The 21,509-nt window shown below is 45.2% G+C and overlaps 1 protein-coding gene across 2 annotated transcripts; it reads left to right on the top strand.

The window, feature by feature from the left end:
* The first annotated feature begins 1,005 nt into the window (after positions 1 to 1,005).
* On the top strand, positions 1,006 to 20,591 carry NRIP2 (nuclear receptor interacting protein 2). 2 transcript variants are annotated; one of them, XR_008453444.1, is made up of 7 exons: positions 1,006 to 1,638; positions 5,819 to 5,995; positions 10,688 to 10,770; positions 11,220 to 11,347; positions 14,127 to 14,179; positions 14,984 to 15,136; positions 15,858 to 20,591. XR_008453444.1 is itself a non-coding variant. In XM_009562455.2 (6 exons), exons 1-6 carry the CDS (start codon positions 1,408 to 1,410, stop codon positions 15,074 to 15,076), a joined length of 765 nt encoding a protein of 254 aa, XP_009560750.1. In that variant the 5' UTR covers positions 1,006 to 1,407; the 3' UTR covers positions 15,077 to 20,591. The 2 variants fall into 2 exon arrangements, 1 of the variants encoding a protein (XP_009560750.1); XM_009562455.2 differs by having other exon boundaries at positions 14,984 to 20,591.
* The last annotated feature ends 918 nt before the right edge of the window (positions 20,592 to 21,509 follow it).

Genomic DNA, 21,509 nt, shown 5'->3' with positions numbered 1-21,509 from the left:
ACTTTCATAATCTGTTGCTGATTTTCCTTCTACATTATACATGAAAAGTGTTTCACCCCAGATGGCATTCATGGAAAGGTAATGCTGTCCATAGCTTCATAGCCGAGTAAAACTCAGTTTCCTCCTATGTACATGACATCAGAACTGGTGTTCAGTGGGGCAGTGCACTCACCAGTGAAAAAGAATCAAAGTAAAATAGACTCAGTTCAAATCAAAACATATAGTTTTAAGCAGGACAATGTGAATGCAGAAAGTTGAAAAAGTGAGCTCTGCCATGTCCTTTCTCCCCCAAGAGGAGGGATGTCTGCCCTGGTCTAGACATCACACACTGCAACGATGTCAGCATCCTCTTAGTGTAAAAAGGGAGTTGAGTCCACAGGTATTGACAAGGCAGTGATTTTAGGCTTCTGCAACTTTGACTCTAGGTGGAGAGGGGTGAAAATGAGGGCAGAGTTAAGTCAAATACATTTGCCTGCGACAAAAGCAGAATCCAAATCTTCAGCGTTTTGTTCAAGCTACACGGTAAAATACTTCAGTGCAGCCTTTTCCAAATGCATGACACTCTGCAGACATGAGGCTGGGCATGCCTACCACAAGCCTTCAAGCAGCTGCTCTCTCACTCACCAAGGCACTGCATCATCTCTGAGACTGAACCATGTTGTTGCCAGTATTTACAGATTCACTGAGATGCACCAAAGCCCTCCCAGCAGGAACAGTGAACTGCTCAGCCTGCCACTGAGAGATTTACTGCATCCTCAGCATTTTGAGGGGAACAGACAGCGTGTACACACACACACACACACACACAGATACCACTCTCACACAGATATTTATTCTCCCCCCATGCACACATACTTTCACACTCAGCCCCCATCCCTCATTCACATGCTCTCACATACATTCACACGCAGGCGCACAGCCCGAGAAAGGTTAAGTCCAGCCTCCAAGAGCAGAGCCATCCCTCTGCTACTGGATTTTTCCAGCCAGAACACATTGCCGGCTCTGCTGTAATTTATGGAAATCGGTTTCTGACGCGGGGCTTTTCCTATTAACACAGGGACCCACGGAGTGGAGGAAGCAGAGCTGCAGCCAGGGCAGGAAAAGAGAGGAAGAGGCAGGGAGTAGAGGGGTATTGGGGGAGCAGAGAGGACAGGGGGAGAAAAAAGCACAGAGAGGAGAAAAAAGCACAGAAAGGAGCAAAAGGCACAGAGGCACTTAGGAGATGTATGAATTATAACTAAGAGAGTAGGAAGAAAGGCAGAGAAAGGAAGAGAGGGAGAACTGCGAGGAAGGGAAAGAGAAAGAAACTCAGAAGCAGAGTCAGCCTTAAGAGGACAAACAGCAGGAGACAAGTGCAGGGAACATCTCAGCATACCAAGAAGGATCTGTTCTGTCTGAATCTTCACTATGAGCATAAAGAAGAGCTGCCCCCTGCCATTGGGGCAAGGAGACCGAGAGGAAAAGCAGAGTAAAGGTACTCCTGTCCCGGAGCCACAGGAGTGTGAGGTGGAGCTGAGGAACAAAGCTATTCTGCAACAAAAGAGGCGCCTCAAACAGGCCACCCAGTTTGTGCACAAGGACTCTGCTGACCTGCTGCCCCTGGATGGCTTGACAAGGCTTGGCACATCCAAGGATCTGGTAAGTCCAGTGGGACCTTGTCTGGGAGCAGGTCCTCCAAATAGCCTTCATCCCAGTTGGGAACTGCTGCCAAGCTTTGTGGAAGGTTCACAGGTTCAACAAAGGCAAAACTTCCCTTCAGCACCATCTAGGAACAGGTGAGGGTGAGGGGAAAGAATGAATTGCCCATTTTTTGCATTCATCTTCCCATGCTCCATAGGGACCAAACTCCTCACAGAGGCAGGCAGAACCCCAGGATCCAATTTTCCACTCACCTAGTACACAAATATGTTCATCTGACTTGTATTTTTCCATGTGGCATGTCTCTGGATGTCTATTTGTATTCCTGCATGATCCAGCTCAAAAGCAGATTCTTTCCTGGACTTAGCAGGGAGGGAAGAATGTTCATGACATTCCAAGAGGCTTATGTTTGACCTTGTCACATTTTTGCATTATTCTCTTTCCTTTCACTTTTTGGATTTCAGGAGAGGCAAGTGCAGGGCACGACCGCTTGCCAGGTGCACAGGCAGGTATCTGCGGCTGGCACCTGCAGATACCTTTGGGGAGGAGGCATGGGAGTAAGGTCTGTGGGTGTCTCCTTGTGGAGACAAGGAGCAGGAGGCATCAGGGAAGGGATCTGTTCCAGGAGCCTGGGCAGTCTGTGGTCTGAAGGCACTTCCCTAAGGCTGGAAGCAGTCTCCCACAGGATCTCTCGCTGGATTAACTCATGCATCTCCCCATTCCTCTGGCAGTTTTACTGTTTAAGTTCTCTTCGCTGTGGAGCTTACCTACTCAAGAATGCAGAGGTCTAAATTTTTTTCTTTACGGAGGGCTTGCGTCTGGCCAGTGATGTGGATACAGCCAGTTATTCCAGCTGTGCCAGTAGGCGTCATAAAAGATCTTGCCCTTCCCTGCAGCCCATGCTTCCTTCTGTATCCTAGACCATTTCAACAACACCATGGTTGCTCATGCATGTGTATATTCTCCAGTCATTTCCTGGCTCCTGTGGCAAGCCCCATGGCTGCTGGCAACAAGATGCTGCTGCATACAGGGGCACCTGTATGTGGGACAGGCAGGGACCCAAGTACTTGCTGTGAATGGAAGCTATTCCCCTTACTGAAACCTTTGGGCGCAGTGGCTCTGTCAGACACAGACAAGGGGTCAGTGCCATGTTCCCATGCCAGTGCACCCTCCTGCTCCTGCCACCCTCCTTGCAACTGCCTTGGCTGCTGCTGACAGTCCCTGGCTTGGCAGAGTCAAGAGTGTCTCCTCAAAGTCACTCTGAGTTGTTGCCTCATGTTCTGTCAGCCCTTTGCAGCTGTGCCCACAGCTTTCAATAGAGACTAGTCTTGAGTATCCTTCTGGCCATGAACACAGTTGCTATCTGAAGTACAAGTAGTGAGGAACAGGGCCTCCCATCCCCACGGAGAAGGAGATTTGGCCACACCGGAGCCTGGAGGGCTCATTTCAGGCTGGCAGCACTGTCAGGCTAGCACTGGCCTTTCACGTCCCTGCAATGTTGCAGCTGAAACATCTCCCCAGGAGGGGATAGCCAGGCATACCCCAGGGCTCTTCCTTGGAGAACTTTTGGCAGGGAATGGGGAGGAGCCACTTTTGAGTATTTTAGTGTGGGTTTGCTGAGCCCAGCCACAAAGAACCTGTCTACCTGCTTTGCTTTGGAATTGACTCCTGTCACAGCATGCCCGAAATGACAACTGTGGTGCCAGCCAGAGGTCTCTGTGAGAATCCTGCACAGTACAGGTGTCAGAGGCTGGCACTCTGAAGCCCAAAATACTTGCTCTAGTGAGACAGGCCTTGTCTGAATCGCTTGCCAAGACCAGCTTTCCTGGTCAAATTGACCATTCTAAGCAGATTTCTTCACGTGCAGACAGCATTTGGTCATTCAAGACCACTGCATAATTCATGGCTGGTCCATAACAGAGTGGCTGAAATGTTTTTTCCATGGAGATAGGGAGTAGTGGATAAATCTTTTCTGCCATGTAAATTTTGCACTGGTGTTAGAAGTCACAAAATAAATTGTGGCACCTGTGTGGAGTTTGTATATATAGTGCCATACTGGCAGTCAATGTGGTAGCTGCAGTATCTCTTTCTGGTTTATCTTGGAGCAAGTGAAGAACCAGGCCTTACGTTTCCAGGAGCAATTCAGCTCCTGCAACTTGATGGGCCACTGCAATATCACTGTGGTATTTGGGGGGCTGAAAATTAGAGACCCAAATATAATTTTGGGCATTCCTCCAGCCCCATGTAAAATTCCATCTGTGTTTCCCAAATTGATCTGGCTCCCTCCAGAAGGACGGGAATGCAGGGCTGAAAAAAAGCAGCATCAGGAAGTGCTGGAGCAGTTGATCTTTGAGAGAGTGCGAAACACCCCAAAGGCCTACAGCACTTACACTGGGAGGAAAATTTAATTAATTCCCCAAAACATGCTTCTACTGTCAGTGCCAGAAACTCCAGCTGTGGCAGCCCTGAATGTTTTAAAATTAGAGCAAGACCTTGTGTCATTTAAAAAAACTTGTTTTCTTATGCAGTCAAAGTCAGGCTGTTGCTTTTTACCACTCTTTTCTGTGTATTCTGGGTGTGTTTACAAAATGCATCCAGCAGTGTCTGGGATTTAATGCACCCATCAAATTTCCAACAACGAGTAATTACATATTTTGGTGGAGACTTCACATTTTCAGCTTTATAACAACTACAAGCATGACACTATTTTTTTAATGGAAAAAAATGTAGCTGTATGAGCTGAATATTCTGGAAGTAAGAAGAGTTCTGAAGATCTGGCTTCTCTCCTCCCAAAAATAGAGATTCCCAACTCATACCACTTCAGCAGTCATATCAAGGCCTTGATATTTCATATCGGAGAACCTAATCTGATGAGTTGAACTGGGAATCCGCTCTGACTCTTCTGAGTCCTGAGAGGGCCTCCCTTCCAGCTGCTGACCACAATTCCCTTCAAGTCCTCCCTCACCACCCTCCTGATCTCATTGTTTCTTACCAGCCCAAGAGAGACATCATCTTACTGATAAGACAGAATATATGGAGGACCCTGGAGTTTGCTCTTGAATCAGATGCCTCAACAGTCCCAAAGCTCAGCTACTCCCCATCAGTGCTTGGCCTCTCCCAGCCTGAGTGACAAGGAGGAACAAAATTGGTAGCTGAAAATGGCCTGCTCTTTCTGTGGGAAAGACTGACTAGATGAGAAAAGACAAAGCTACTACCTCCAACAGGCTTACTTCATTGATGCTGCCTGTTGCTGATTCAATAGCTGTATATGAACTGGAGAAACTGGACCACCACTGGGGAAAATCAAGTCATCATCACTTGATGACAAAGGGAGCTTTCTTTCCAGAGTAACACTCTCCTGTGTGTGTATGCAATGCTGGAACAAGAAGTTTTTTGTGAATTTTTTTCCCTTTTAGCACGTCCCCCTTCTTCCACCCAGAAGAAAGGAGATAGGTATATAAGATACAGGAAATACGAACAAGACACATGAAATAGGAATAAAGTTCCTCTAGCTGTTGATCTGGCTGATGGCAATCCCTTCTAGCTGTGAACAGCTTAGGGCTCCATAGATGCTCCCTCAACCAGGAAGGCAGTCAGAATAGTATCACTTCTGATGGAGGGGAGCAGAGGCAGAGTGAAGAACATTAGAAGCTAGTTTTAGTTTTCTGTGCAAGGGGAAGCTTCTCACTTCACTACAAATAGTTGCTTGTACAGAAGATATTTCTGTGGTCCTGCCTTCTTACCTACATGTACATCACACACATGTGCATCTCCTGTCCTCTCCCGTGTTAGAAGGTGTGAGTGTGCCTGTTTGGATGTTTGCAGACACCCACCAGGTAGTGTATTGCAGTGCTTGAACAGGTATGAGACTACCAAGGGCAGGTTTAGCTGAAGGGACAAGTATGTGTGGGGAGAGCATGCACCAGGTGTTTTCTTCTCCTCCAGCAATTGCATCCCAGAGATCTGCCTGTCACATACAGACAGCCAAATGCTCTAGCATTGCCTTAGTGACTACAGAAACAATCTTGGGATTTAAAGAAAGTTTTTTGGGATAAGCCTGTCTCTCACCAGGGTGATCAGTTGGGTCAAGCATTTACAATCTGCTTCCCTGGGCTAACAAGTGTCCTTGTTCTTAGCTCCATAATTAGCTGGGATTTCTCTTTCTTTGTGATGGAGTCAGCAACCACACAGTGTGGTCCAGCGACGTCTCTTGGAAGGCAATCTCAACAAGCTGCGAGGAGAGACCAGAGTTCAGTCTTCATGTGTTCAATCTCCACTGGCAAGAGACCAGGATGAAAAGGTGGAGAAGGGAGAGGACAGAAGAAGAGAGACTTCACCCCTACTAATACAGTGCCAGGTAAGACAACATGGTGCTGCTGATGTCACAGTGATGGCAAGTGGTCAATGAGTTCCAGCTACCCCACTCCCAAGGGCCGTGCTAAGTTATTAATTGCAAAGCCAAAGCAGATTTCCTACATGGCCCCTCAGAGTTTGAGTTCAAAAGACAGAGGAAAGTCTATCTGCCACATGTATTCTAGTTGTCCATATTTGAAGATAAATTACCTTAATCACATCTCCCTCCTTTAAAGGACAGCTTTGGCAAGATATGAGGTATTTCATAACTGCACACAGAGGCAAGGAATGTCTCCTTATCACTTTAAGACAGGTGGCCCTAGTTGATTTACAGTTAGAGGATCCATTTTCTTAGCTGTCAAAGAATCTCCTAAGAAAGTGGCTTACTGCTCTGAGTTAGCATTCTTGCGTTCCTTGTTGGATGCAGTATTTTTAGCTCGCTTTTCTTCTTACGTCCTCCTATACAGAAGAACACACTTCTGTCTACCGCCTTGCAGGTAAGAAAGCACATCCAAAGGCTGTACCCCATGAAAGAGGGCTGAATGATTAGAGCTGTTCAGTCATATGTGGGTATGAGACTCACCAAGATATAGACCTGGTATACAAAATCCACCTTAAAGCTGTGCTTGTTTCAGTTAGCTGTCCTAAAGAGCATATCTCACGTTAGAGTGTCGAGTCTACACTTCTGGGAAAAACACATACACTTTTGAAAATTCAGTTGGCACAATTAATTATCATATGAACACAGCCTGGTAGCACGCTTTGGAAATATTCCGATTGGGTGTGTCTGGACCCCACAAAGCCACTCTTTGGTTTGTTTTCCAGCTGTTACTGTTGCAGTTTGGCATTGCTTACCCCCTGATTTGGACTCTGATGCAGCTAGGTTAACGTAACCAAACAGACTAGTAGAATTACACTGGCTGTCAGTGTAATTTATGTAAATAGTTGGAGACTTTTTTGAGTGAATGAAAGTGTTTCTTTTTCTTTAATCACTGCTCTGTATTGTTCTGTAAGAGGAAACTCAATGATAAAGGGTATTTTTTTGCCAAGCTTGTATATTGAACAAGAACAGGCATGCATAGGTTGGATCATATACCAGGGGCAGTAGCTAACCTAGCATTGAAGTACACTGGTCATTCTCCTTTTGTGTTTTTAATGGATTGTACCTCACCTGTCACATACATTACATACATACACATACATTTATAGAGGAACATCATAGTCAAAGAAAAAGGTCTAGTGGAACATCATAGTCAAAGAAAAAGGTCTAGTGCTGCACTTAACTCTTCCTGTACTTTGTACTTTCTTCACAGTAATTTCTCTTTTTCTGCCCTTCTTAAGAGCCAGTCACTTTTTTGCCACACTAATCTTCTTATACTGAGGGAAGGAAGGAAAGCTCTCCTTCCCTTCTTTTCTGTCTTGCTGCTTTTCATGTTCACATTTGTGAACGTCAAAAAGCCTCACCTGTAATTAACAGATCCATGGCAGGAAATACAGTTCAGGCTGCCGGTGCATTTTAACCAGAGATGTGAGCCGGTACCTTTTGGAAAACTGCTTGAACATGCTATAGTTTTTATTAGAAATGGAACACAACCCCAGTGAAGTTTCTTCTCTCTGACAGCAGCTCCTGAGAAAAGATCATCTACCAGCAAAAAGCTTCCATTTACACTCAGGCAAGTATGCTGAAAATTTTAAAGTGGTAACAAGTGCATCACCTGACTAGTAACTGGACTTGACTAGGAAATAAAGCTGAATCTATGTAGACTTCAGTGATACAGAGATATTCAGGCAACAAGCATTTTCAGTTTAACAGATTCTAGTTGCCCTGTGCCTAAGGACTTTGTAAGTTTCACAAATCACAGATAGTCTATAACAGTTGTACTGCAGAGTCACTTGCCTTCCTGTTTATTTAGGTGGGTTTCTCACATGGTGCTTTAGCAGTATTGTCCCTTTTTTGTGGCAGTTTTTGCAAAGCACTTTGGAAAGCTTGCCATGACTGGCACACCTGAGTAGTAAAATCAAGCTCTCATTTTTTTGTGGTGGGACTTGTCTCTCATTGACTTGGAAATAGATGCTGAAAGATTCCCCCGCTGCCCAAGGCTGGTTTTCCTCTTTGCCAAAACAACCTGAGAGTAATCAACTGTGGTTGGTTAAAGCAGCCTCTTGACTTTGCAACTGACATTATTCCAGAAAGCAAAGCTCATCATAAATGGTGATCCTTGTTGATTCCCCTCCTCCCTTTCTCTTTCATGGAAATCCCTATAGCTGACCTTCAGATAAAGACTAATGGTGACTGGTAGTAACAGACTGAAAATTCTGAGGCAGAGATGAGAGTAGGTAGTGTGATGAGAAGTACTCTTAGTCCAAGAAGTCTTGCAGCGCTCATTAGCTGCCTGTGTACTCCTTACTCAATCTGCACTGCATTTGTGGTATGCTGGACCAAGGGCTCTTCTCAGGCTCCTGGTGAGTTCTCTGGGCGAACAGTAGTGTAATTGCAAGGTGGATAGCTTTTGATGGAGCTGATAACTGCTTAGTGCTGTTTACCACTGAATGAGATGTAATGTTGTTTTCTGCAGAATAATTATTTTCCTGTTATATCCTAGAAAGTTTCTGACTTCCAACTTTCTCAGCCTGCTCTGAAACAAAACTCAAGAAACTGCCTAGTGATACAGTTTAGGTTTATTATCACAACAGTGCCAGAAGCTCATGCAACTCACGTCTGCTGGCTCCCAAACCAACTCCTTAGCAATTGCTATGCATATTCCACGTCTTCTGTGCCTGAAAAGCTGATACAATGCATTTTCTGTAGCTGGACAATGAACACTCTGAGTCACAGGTACAGTTAACTCTTTCCCAGTAGAATCCATGTGTGTAAATGAGGAAGACATGATTCAGCTGGGCAGTTGGCAAATTGCAGTCAGGGCAGATGTGGTAGCATACCTGACCTGACACTCATGGCTGATATACCTGCTTAGGAAGTGAGCAAATACAGAGAGGATGAAAAGGGAGATGCTTAGCATGTATCTGCCCTTTGTGCTTTGTCTTGCCTTGTGGACTTGCTAAGTCTGGCCACACTCCTGCCAGACAGGGCTGATGTGTCAGTGAGGACCAGACAGTACAGACACTGCAGAGCTCTAAATGCAGAAGAGAAGGCATTTTGTTGTAGAATCATAGAATGGTTTGGGTTGGAAGGGATAATCTAGTTCCAATCCCCCAGCCATGGACAGGAATATGGGACTGTCCTCTGGGTCCAGTCAATTTCCAGGCTGTTTTCTCTCTAGAAGCCTGGACTTTGTAATACCAGCTGTTTTCTCACGACATAAGGCGGGTTCTCTTCAGTTGGCCTTGGGCACCTCTAGGGGCAGGCACTACTCCTAGCCCTGAATGCTTAAGCTTGACATGCTAGGAAACCTGGAGCCATGGTAGCAATGTTTTTTCTTCAGTAAGCAGAACTATTGGCAAAGTTAGGAGTGCTTTGCAGCTCTTCCCCTTTCTGTGAGGTTCTAGCATGCTCCCCCATTTTCTTAAAGCAGATTTGTGCCTAGAGACAGGAGTCATGCATTAACAAAAGACAAGAGAATAGGTGTGCATTCTGGGAACAGGCAGTGACTCAGATGGATCTCCTACCAGTTCTGTCAAGTGTGATCTGTATTATCATGGGATGGCAGTTCAAGCTGCTCCACAGTGAAATGGGACTGCTCATTTGTGAAGGAATGTTCCTGTGAGAACATGCAAAGAACTGCAGAGAGAGCTTCTGGGGGCTGATTTCTCTCTGTTCTGATGCTGTTTCGTGAATCTTCCAGCCGGTGTCAGTTTGGTTAAGTTTTGTGTTCTCCAAACCCATGGCTTTCTAGTTTCACGGCAATTTTCATAACATGTGCCGAAGAGTAGCCTTAGATTGAATGTAGATGTCAGTGTGGCTGAGACTGTGAGAAGAACATCATATAATAGGCAAGGCACTGTGCTAGCAGCCAGAAGTTTGTTACATCTGTGTTGGCTTTAGCTTTCCCAAAGTATTTAGCATTCTATGCCTCACTTAGGTGTTGTAGTAGTCACAAGTGTTTGAAGTCACATGAGACAATTAATTAACTGGACGTAACTCTTTATGACATGCTTTTTGTACATTAAAGAAGAAAAAATGTAATAACCACTGGGGATTATTCCATTTAGATCATGCATAGGTGATTTGGTTGCAGGGCATCCAGTCTCTCCCTTTTCTAGCTTACACCACCTGCAAATATTTTAGTTACAGTGTTCATATCATATTTCCTTTAAGAGCTGCCTAGGAACTTTAGGCAAGTCCCACACAAAATAGATCCCTCTTAATTAGGTTGTTTCTTGGATTCAGGGGTCACTTGAATATACCAGTTATCTTGGGAACTGCCTTAATTTCAAGCTCTTCTCAGGGATGCCTGTCCTGGGTGCTTCTGATTTTCCCACAGACTTCTCCCTCTGGAAGCTATTCAGTTGAGAACAGATGTCTAGCCCTGGAACATTGTTCCCTTGACACTGGATGAAATGGAGAGAAACAAACTACAAAGGCTGTAGCACATACTTATATTCATCTTGGATGAGTCTCCTGACTACTGCCTAAAATGCCCTATCTTTGGCTGTGTCACTAAGGGATTCCACACTGTTGGAGGAGTGGGTATGCCAATTTTGATCTGGCAGTAATTATCTGTGTTGTTTTTTCTAGTGCCAAGGTCAGGTATTGAAAGCAACTGTTAACACTGGGTGTCTACCAAATCTCATCTCCAAGAGCTGTTTAAACCAGCTGGGGTAAGTCTTTGCACACTAGAAAAAGAGGGGTGGCTAAAAGAAAACCTATGACATAGGCACTCAATTCCCAGCCCCAGTGATAATTATTAGTGACTTTGCATGTGCCCATGGCTGTTCAAGAGAGGGTGCAGAGGGTGGGCTACAGGGCAAGGCATTAGGAACACTGGCAATGTTGTGTGCAGACCCCAGACTAGGAGGCAGATCTGTGCGTGTGTACTGCAGGGCAAAACTGTCCAGCTGATAGTTAGCCTCTGCAGTGAGGAACAGAAATGGACAGCACCTGATGGTTTTGCTTGTGGAATCTGCCTCCAGACATGTGCTGTACAAAAGAGATTCCTCCTCTTGTGGGCCTATTCCAAATGAAACCAAGAAGTGCTGCCATCAGTGAGAAGTCCTGGTTTTCCTCCTCCTCCTCCACTTGAGGCAATAACACCTCTTGTGTCCCACAGGCTGGAAGAAGTGTCTGCCATGGACTGTGGAGACCTCTCTCTTCCCATCCCCACCGTTGTTGGCCGAGTAGAACATATGAAGTTGCAATTTGGCCAGGAGACAGTGCTGTGTTCAGCACTGGTTGTAGGTGAGAGTGCCAGCCGTTTCTCTCCCCCATTTCTCCTGTGTCCCACTTGCCCTGTCAAGGGCATTTAAAAGGATCTCTGTGAAAAGTGTAATGCAGTGGGAGGGTGGTGATTTGGTCACGTCTGCTGCTGGCCAAGATTATTATGTACTGTGAACACTCTCAATATAACCAAAAGCAAAGGGCATAGGAAAAATACAGAAAAGACAGAAGATGTTGAAACTGAAGAGAAATGAGGTCTTAATACAAAATGTGGAAAATTATAATTTCATTCTAAAATGGACCTTTTTTAAAATTATCCAAACTGCTTGATTAGTTCCCTGGTGCTCTATGTTCTCCTGTTGAATGGGCACTTGTGTCTTTGGCTGGATGAAGGTCATCAGAGAAACTAATGGAGGGTAGAGCGTATTCCCCAGAGCATTTCTCTGTGTATTCATCTACCTCTGCTGCAGGGAGCACTCTGGAAGAACCTGGTAGACCCAGAATGCTGAGGGCTCAGTGTCCTGAGGCATGGCCCTTTGAAGAAAGGAACTGTAGGAAACGCGGTCAAGTCAGCAGGCACTGGAGTATACCCAGAAAATAGGTTTCATGTTTTGCATTTACATCAGTCTGTGAATACACTGAAAACAACTTAATTGTTCCCCCCACCTTTATTTCTCATTATTAGTCTTCCAGTTTTACCCTCTTGTCTTCATCTCTCTCCTCATCTTTGATGATTACTACTCATATACCAAGGCTTCCCTTGCTCCCTTTTCATGTCCATTCTTCCCACTTTCCTAGCCATCTAGGAAGAGCTTCCTCCTCTTCCACGTTCCAGCTCACTCTTCTTTCTTGGTTTCCCCTCTACTTGTTCTTGCCCTTCATGAAGAGTCTGTAGTAGTACCAGCACTGGTGAATCTAGCCCAGCAGTACCTAACCATTTTGCTAGGATATGGAAATGATTGCCCTGAAGGAGCAGAACTGCTACGTCTGTGCTTTGCATCTCGAAGTCCAGATGGATGACTCTGAGACCCAGTAGGTCGCTCTTGCCCAGTTCTACGCATGTTCTTAGTGGCAGGTTTGGGTTGAACTTCCAGTCCAGAGAGGAACATACAGAGAGGGCACAGACAAGGCCAGCCACACAGATTACCACACACAGAGCAGTGCCTTTACCAGCACTCACACATACACCTAATATAACCTAATCCTGGTCCTTTCTTGCTGACCACGACTGAATTCACTAGCAGAATATCATATATCCTCAGTCCCAGATTCACAAGCACAGTCATATTCACAGAGTCTTCAAATGATAGTACAGCTTCTAGGTCTGCCTTGCATTCATGTCTGGACCTTGGACCCCTTACTGGCCCAGACCTGGAGGTCTTTCCAGGTGCAGATTGCCTCCTATTCCCTGGCTAAACTGGACTGAAGTTTGCTAGTTAATTATGTGTATACAAACTCACAAGCATATAGGATTAAATTCACTGGGGAAATATCAGCACACACAAATCTTTCTAGTTAGTGGCATTTAAACCTCTCATACCTATGGTCTATCCTCAGCTGCTAGCTTATAAACCTAATTCCTCTCAGTTCCTGGTCAGAACTGGTACACAGAGCTCTCTTGCATGTGGATCTCTCCAGTTGCTGGCACCTAGACCTAAAAGCTCTCTGACCCATAGTCCTTCTCTAGTTACTGGAACTTAGATGTTGAAGCACACATTGAAGTTCCTCGAGTTGCTGACACCCAGGTCTTTGAGACCTATGGCCTCTGCTCCCTTCCCCAGTTACTGGTATCCAGACTCCTCTTGCACACTGGTCTGCCTAGGTACTGGCATCTTTGAGCTATGTCTCCTTCTCCAGTTGCTGACATAGACCTATAAGCCCTGTGGCCTGTGGTCCCTTCCGTTTTTGGCACCTCTCTTTCTTGCCAGTCTCTCCAGTTGCTGGCATCTAGAGGTATATGCCCATTAACCTGTAGTGTCTTCTACACTTGCTGACACTTCAGATTTGCAGCAGTCACAGCTAGGATAGAGGCGTTACACAGAAAAAAAGTTACTTAATAAAATTACTTAATAAGAAGATCAGACAGATTGTGGCCATCAGGCACAGGGTTTGGTCAGACAAGTGAACTGACCAACAGTCTGCTTGTATGTGTATGTGACTGAATCCCTTATTCCCTCTCCTCTCCTCTCCTCTCCTCTCCTCTCCTCTCCTCTCCTCTCCTCTCCTCTCCTCTCCTCTCCTCTCCTCTCCTCTCCTCTCCTCTCCTCTCCTCTCCTCTCCTCTCCTCTCCTCTCCTCTCCTCTCCTCTCCTCTCCTCTCCTCTCCATTTTTCTATGCTTTTTCTTCCCTGATCCACCCTGCTGCTTGCCTTTGATCATTCCCCTACATAGCCCATAGTAAGTTTTATGTGATCCCACAAGCCTCTTCTGATATAAGCGTCAAAAAATCCCACACCCTTCCTCAAATATCTCATAATACTCATGATTCCCTCCTCTTATCAACTACAAAATTAATTTTGACCCTTTTCAGTGCTGTGCCTGTCTCCTTCAATGGCTCATTAGTCAGTTGTAGAAGAGTGATGGTCTTTGTAATTGTCACTGTTACCACCTGCTTGTTAATGTTTGTGTGTTTAATTCATCACTTTCCCTGTTATTTACTTTATACTCAATAGACCATAACTATATAACTTTTTGAACCTGATGCTCTCATATTCCACATCCTTCTACAAGGAGAGATGCACTTTCTTTAGAGGGACAGTATATATAGTCTTGAGCCTGATCAGTCTCTTCTCTCTTCTCAGATGATGAAATGCTGGAGTTTTGCATTGGTCTCCAGACTCTGTTGTCTCTGAAGGTAAGGAAGAGCTTCTTGTTTACGGCAGGGTTTCTCTCAACAAGTTCTCCAAGATTTGGTTACTTACAGCCAGATCTTTTACCTTGTTGCACAGCTGCCTAGCTGACTGCAGTATGCTCTGAGTCACCAATTCCTTTCCAGTCCTTCTTAAAGGCTTTAAGAAAGGAATCACACAGTAGGATACAATCACATCTCCCATTCTTTTTATTGCTGACCATATAAGTTGCAATCAGGAAGAGGAAACTGAACAGGAGACTAGAAAAGGCAGACACATTGTGTCACAATTTGTATCCCTGTTGCCTTTTGAAGGCAGATGTTGACAAGCTCTACCCTTGCTTCCAGCCAAATGAAGCTGTATGATCACAATCAGCGTCCAGCATGACTCTGGACATGGGTGGAAAAAGTCCTTTCCTTTTGTCAGCTCAGCTTGAGGTTAGTGTTCTGCTGAGCCTGGCTTAGAATATGGCTGCAGCAAGCTTGCTTCTCCCTGTCAGATATTTGTAGCCAAGTGTCAGATTCATAAGGCCAGAAAATCACTGGACTGAATGGCTGAGCAATGTGAAGGCATCACCTTAGAGGGAGTCATGGGAAGAAGGGAGGGGAATGGCCCTGTGAAGGGTTTGGAGAGGAATTGAAAGGAATAGGAGCAAGGAGGCAGTATAGCAGATAGGGAGCAGAACTGTATGGGCTCTGCAACCCTAAAGTGGGGTTGTTTCATGGTTATAGAAGTTTACCCCAGTCATAGAAATTGTAAGATTTGCTATGTGAAATGTTCAGCAAGTAACTGGCTCCCCCCTTCTTTAGTGTTGCATCGACTTGGAGGAAGGAGTCCTGAGATTTAAAGCACTGAGTCAAGAGCTGCCTTTTCTACATGCCTGTGAAGAGCCTGGTCAGTGACTGGTTGCATTCCCCATGTATGAAGCTGAGGAGACTTGCTGCCATGAGAGAAAGATGAGGGTGAGGCCCACATGCCCCTAATCTTGCAGAGTTCTAGCCTGAGGCATTCACTCGGGAGTGAGAAAAACTCAAATGGGTATTGGGAGCTGGGTTGTTCCTGGGTGTGCTTCATCTTGAGAGACATCCCTCCTTTTTGGTGGACCCTCTTGCTTGTTCCCATATGCTGAGTGGGCATTTTGTTCTTGTTTTTCCATCTGTCCCTAGTCACTCCAATTTCTGCTTCTGTACTAATACCCCTTCAATTACTTATTTTTATAATAACTTCTGTTCATGAGACCAGAGAGTCTCTGTGAACAATCACCAGTTGTTCTGCAGACAGGAGGACAGCGCTTTCTCCAAAAGCCTCCAAGGATTGCCATGAATGTTCCACTTTTCCTCTATGTGAGTAGACTCCACCCCCTTTGTAGGAAGGAATCTGTGGCCAGTCCCCTCACCTGTACAATGGGAAGCTAGATTTTGTTAAGTTTTGCTGTTTTAGAGCAGAACAGAACTTTCTTGGAAAAACCCTGCAGCAAGAAGTTCTTAATTTAGAGTTCTTAATTCTAAGGAGCATTAGGAGAAATCTGAGTGTAGATGCCTGGAGTACAGTGGACTCTCACAGGGGCTAGGGCTTTACCATTGCATCCTTGGCCACTAAGCTATGTTACGTGAATGGCAATATTTATCATCTCTTGGTGTTACACATAGTAACCAGACTTGCACACTCTGTTCTTCTCACCAGGCCTCTCCTCTCTGCACTCCAGCTGCTAGATTCCTATCACCTCTTCTGCATCATCAGAGATCCTGCCTCTTAGTTTAAATGCTGTGATGAATAACAGTACCCAGACTCTTCTGCTCTGTCAGCTCCTTTCTTTCAACTTGAAATCTAGTGACTGGATAAAGATACATCATCAGCCTCAAGTCCCAGCATCTCACAGCCCATCAACTTTGCTACTGCTGCATGAAAAAAGAACTAGACTTCCTTGCAGTATCTGTTCAAGTCAGAGAACTGAGTAGTCATCTGGGATGACTAGGGTGATTAAGTCACTCAGTTGTTGGGGGCATTAATTTTTTTTCCATTTTCATTTTTTTACAGGGCATAGCTGTATGATAAATACATGGTCTATTTTTTACTAGTGCTAGGAAAGATGCAGCAGATCAGGACTTGTTCCATGCCACATGACTACTGATCCATTATCCAAACTCTGCACAATGGCTCTTTATTCATGCTTAGAATGTCATGACATCCCCATTTTGCCTATCTTCCTGGATTAAATACCACTGGCTCTCTTCCTTTTTTATCAAACCATTCATGGTTTCTGCTGTGCTTCTCAAAGAATTTGTGTATACATTTTTTTTTTTTCCTGCTAGTTCTTTCCTAAATCATATGCTGTATTCTGTAGTTTAACATATGCTAAGGACAGCAGAGTTAACAGCCTGGAACAGTTAACCAGTGCTAGTTGGTACCATTGGCATCTGCTCCTCCTACAAGCCAAATCAGGATAGTGACTTCTGTCATCAGACACCATATCTTGCAGCTTCTGATCTATTCCTTAACTTCTTTGCCATTCTTCCACTTGTGCATCTGATTACATCCAGCTGCATGATCCCGTGAATCTCCTGAATGCCACCAATAGTTCTCTCATTTATGTCAGGACCTGTGCCTACTTGATAAGTCTGTCTTCCAAAGTACCAGTAATTCTTCCTGGATTTATATCACTTGCATGTCTGACTGGATTCTCAGATCCACAGGTCTTTAATGAGCGTTCAGACTTGTACTAAACCATCCTGTGTGTCAGCTGGAATCTATGTGGTACCTATGTCAACTTTACCAAAAAAATTTTCTTTGCGACAGGTGAAACACCTGTTCCTACATGCAGCAACAAGCCTGGCTTTCAACTTTCACTGCCATCTAAAAATGGCATGTGGAACTATAGAAAATAATCTGCTAAAGCTGACAAATACTATGTCCATTACATTTATTATTATTCATTACCTTTTATGATCTATTTTAAAAATAGCTCTGAACCTTAACCCTAAACATGAACCTACCTCTAGACCTAACCCAAATGCTAATCCTGACCCTAAATCTAACCCCTCAAAGTAACCCTGACCCTAAATCCTAACGCTAATCTTAACACCTAAAAAAAGCCTAACCCCTAAACCTAACCGTAACCCTAAACCTTTAACGCTAACACTAACACTGACACTAACCCCTAATTCTAAACCCTAGCCCGTAGTTCTAACATTATATCATAAATTTAACCCAAATTCTAACCACCTAACTCTAACCTCAAACTGTAAACCTAATCCTAATTATAATTCTAACTATACACTCTAATCCCAAATCCTAAGCATAATCTACAACACTAACTATAAACTCTAACCTGTAACCCAAACTCTAACACTATCCATAAATCTAACCCTAACCACTAAATGTGACTCGAACACTAAAACTTAACACAAAACTTAGCCCCTAAGCTCTAGTCCTAAAGACTAGCCCCTAACCCTGAAAGTTATAAACCTAAATACTTAAATCTAACTCCCTAACACACAAACCCTAACCTTGCAACCGTAACCCAAATCCCAAATTCTAAACCTAATGATAACTAACTTTTAACCCTAAATTCTATCACTAACCCTAAACCAAAACCTAAAATAAATTATAAAATCATAGAATCATAGAACTCTAACACAAAACCTAAAATAAATCTTAGAATCATTAACCATAGCTGGTTAATATTCAAGGATCACCTCCTCCAAACTCAGGAGCCATGCATCTCAACAAAGAGAAAATCAGGCACAAACCCCAGGAGGTCTGCATGGATCAAGAAAGAACTCCTGGACAAATGTAAACTCCAAAAAGAAGTCTACAGAGGCTGGAAGCAGGGGCAGATTGCCTAGAAGTAGAAAGGAAAATTGTCTGAGCAGCTAGGGATCAGGTTAGGAAAGCCAAAGCCCAGAGAGAATTAAATCTGGACAAGGACATAAAGGCCAGCATGAAATACTTCTATAGGTACAGCAGTGATGAAAGGAAGACTGTGGAAAACGTGAACCCTCTCGAGAAGGAAATGGGAGACCTTGTTACCCAGGATATGGAGAAGGCTGAGGTACCCAATGACTTTTTTGCCTCAGTCTTCACTGGCAAGGGCTCAAGCCACACTGTCCAGGTCACAGAAAGTAAAGGAGGGGACTGGAAGATCCTAGAACCATCCACCAAAGAATCCTGAACCACAGGATCAGGTGTGAAACTATCTAAGGAATCTGAAGGTGCATAAGTCCATGGGTACTGATGAGATGTATGCACAGGTCCTGAGGGAACGGGTGGATGAAGTTGCTGAGCCATTATCCATCGTATTTGAGAAGTGGTGGCAGTCCAGTGAAGTTCCCACTAACAGGGAAAGTGGAAACATAGCTCCCATTTTTAAAAAAGGAAGACCCAGGGAACTACAGACCGGTCAGTCTTACCTCTGTACCCTGCAAGATCATGGAGCAGATCCTCCTGGAATCTCTGCTGAAGGCACATGGAAAATGAGCTGACTGGTAACAACCAACACGGCTTCACAAAGGGCAAATCATGCCTGATGAATTTGGTGGCCTACAACATTGGTGGATAAGGGAAGATCAACTGATGTCATCTACCTGGACTTGTGCAAAGCATTTGTCACTGTCCTGACCACATCCTTATCTCTAAATAGGAGAGGCATAGATTTGACGAGTAAGCCACCCAGTAGATAAGGAATTGACTGGATGGTCACACAAATAGTTGTAGTGAATGGCTCAATGTCCAATTGGAGACTGGTGACTAGTGGCATTCCTTGGGAGTCGGAATGGGAACCAGTGTTGTTTGACAGCTTTGTCATAGACATGGACAGTGGGACTGGAGGCCAGTTACAAGTGGGGTTCCCCAGGGCTCGGTACTGGGTCCAGCCCTATTCAATGTCTTTATCAATGACCTGGATGAAGGCATTGAGTGCACCCTTAGCAAGTTTGCAGATGACACTAAACTGGGTGGAAGTGTGGATCTGCTGGAGGGTAGGGAGGCTCTGCAAAGAGATCTTAACAGGCAGGACCGCTGGGTCGACACCAACGGCATGAGGTTTAACAAGGCCAAATGCTGGGTCCTGCACTTGGGGCATAACAACCCTATGCAGTGCTACAGACTAGGGGAAGAGTGGCTAGAAAGCTGCATGGAAGAGAAGGACCTGGGGGTAATGGTTTACAGCTGACTGAACATGAGCCAGCAGTGTGCCCAGGTGGCCAAGAAGGCCAATGGCCTCTTGGCTTGTATCAGAAACGGTGTGACCAGCAGGTCCAGGGAGGTTATTCTCTCTCTGTACTCGGCATTGGTGAGACCACACCTTGAGTACTGTGTTCAGTTCTGGGCCCCTCACCACAAGAAGGATGTTGAGGCTCTGGAGCGCGTCCAGAGAAGAGCAATGAAGCTGGTGAGGGGGCTGGAGAACAAGTCTTATGAGGAGCAGCTGAGAGAGCCGGGGTTGTTTAGCCTGGAGAAGAGGAGGCTGAGGGGAGACCTCATTACTCTCTACAACTACCTGAAAGGAGGTTGTGAAGAGGAGGGAGCTGGCCTCTTCTCCCAAGTGACAGAGGACAGAGGACAGGACAAGGGGGAATGGCCTGAAGCTCCGCCAGGGAAGGTTCAGGCTGGTTATCAGAAAAAAATTTTTCACGGAAAGAGTCATCGGGCACTGGAACAGGCTGCCCAGGGAGGTGGTCGAGTCATCTTCCCTGGAGATGTTTAAGGAACAGGTAGATGAAGTGCTTAGGGGCATGGTTTAGGGAGTGTTAGGAATGGTTGGACTTGATGATCCGGTGGGTCCTTTCCAACCTGGTGATTCTATGATTCTATGATTCTATGATTCTATGACCGAGTGCACACTCAGCAAGTTTGCCAATGACACCAAAGTGTGCAGTGTGGTTGACATACTGGAGGGAAGGGATGACATCCAGAAGGACTTTGACAGGCTTGAGAGGTGGGCCTGTGCGAACGTCATGGAGTTCAACAAGGCCAAGTGCAAGGTTCTGCATCTGGGTTGGGGCAATCCCTAGAACAACTACAGGCTGTGTGGAGAATGGTCTGAGAGCAGCCCTGAAGAGAAGGACTTGGGGGTACTGGTGAGTGAGAAGGTCAACATGAGCCAGTAGTGAGCGCTTGCAGCCCAGAAAACCAACCATATCCTGGGCTGCAACAAAAGAAGTGTGACCAGCAGGTCGAGGAAGGTGATTCTGCCCCTCTACTCTGCTCTCAAGAGTCCACCTGAAGTACTGTGTTCAATTCCAGAGCCCTCAGCACAGGAAAGACACGGAACTGTTAGAGCGCGTCCAGAAGAGGCCACAAAGATGATCAGAGGGCTGCAGTGCCTCCCCTATGAGGTCAGGCTGAGAGACTTGGGCTTGTTCAGCTCTGGGGAGACCTTATAGCAGCCTTCCAGTGCATAAAGGGAGCTACAGGAAAGCTAGGGAGGGGCTATTTATCAGGAAGAGTGGGATAGGATGAGGGGGAACGGTTTCAAGCTGAAAGAAGGGAGATTTAGATTAGATATTAGGAAGAATTTTTTTTCTTGTGAAGGTGGTGGGGCACTGGAAGAGGCTGCCCAGAGAAGTCATCTATAGCCCAACCCTGGATGTGTTCAACACCAAGTTGGATGAGGCTTAGAGCAACTTGATCCAGTGGGAGGTGTTGCTGTGCATGGCAGTAGGATTGGAACTGGGTGATCCCTAGGATCCCTTCCAGCCCAAACCATTCTGTGATGCTATGGTTCTAATTCTTGCCTTCTTATCTAGCCCTTTGAACACTTCCCTGCACCCTGGCTGCTAATGCCCTCTCACATTGTGGCACCATCTTGCCAGTCTTTCCTCTTTCTTCTTAATAATTGGATATATAAATGTAGACTGTCATTTGTAGGTCACAGAGAGGACATTGCCAAGCAAATGCTAAATTAGCCTGTGAGAGCTCTTCTTTTCAGCTGTGAAATAAGCCCCAAAGCAGAAGATGTGCTTTTCACCTATGTCCTGTCCACATCAGTGTGGGCACACAGGTCCACATAGTAAATGTCTCTTCCACCCAGACATTGAGGAAGCTGCTGCCACAATTATCCTGGAAACTCCCCATTAAGCTTTGATGTAGGAATTGACTACAGAAAAACACATTTATATGACTAAAGGGCAACTGCTGGTTGTAACATCATGTCTGACACCTTACTTCAACTCCCTAAATCACAGTTCAGTCCTACAGTGTCAGTACCTGGTTTCCTCATCACCAAACAGAATTCCTGATGCATTTTCATCTCCCAAATTTCCCCGGCATTAAATGACATGTTGTTACTGACCTTAATACATGGATTCTGAATTCTTGCTCAAAGTAGTGTTTTCT

Source organism: Cuculus canorus, chromosome 1, assembly GCF_017976375.1.
Source record: "Cuculus canorus isolate bCucCan1 chromosome 1, bCucCan1.pri, whole genome shotgun sequence".
NCBI classification, from domain to species: Eukaryota; Metazoa; Chordata; class Aves; order Cuculiformes; family Cuculidae; genus Cuculus; species Cuculus canorus.
Note: the sequence above shows the minus strand (reverse complement) of the source record. Positions and strands in the feature narration are given on the sequence as shown.

What these genes read in the sequence shown, in the direction of transcription:
- NRIP2 (XM_009562455.2), top strand. Translation starts at nt 1,408, where the DNA reads ATGAGCATAAAGAAGAGCTGCCCCCTGCCATTGGGGCAAGGAGACCGA. An exon ending in CCCTACTAATACAGTGCCAG is followed by an intron (nt 5,996 to 10,687) that starts GTAAGACAACAT and finishes TGTTTTTTCTAG; the next exon opens with TGCCAAGGTCAGGTATTGAA. An exon ending in AGACTCTGTTGTCTCTGAAG is followed by an intron (nt 14,180 to 14,983) that starts GTAAGGAAGAGC and finishes CCCCTTCTTTAG; the next exon opens with TGTTGCATCGACTTGGAGGA.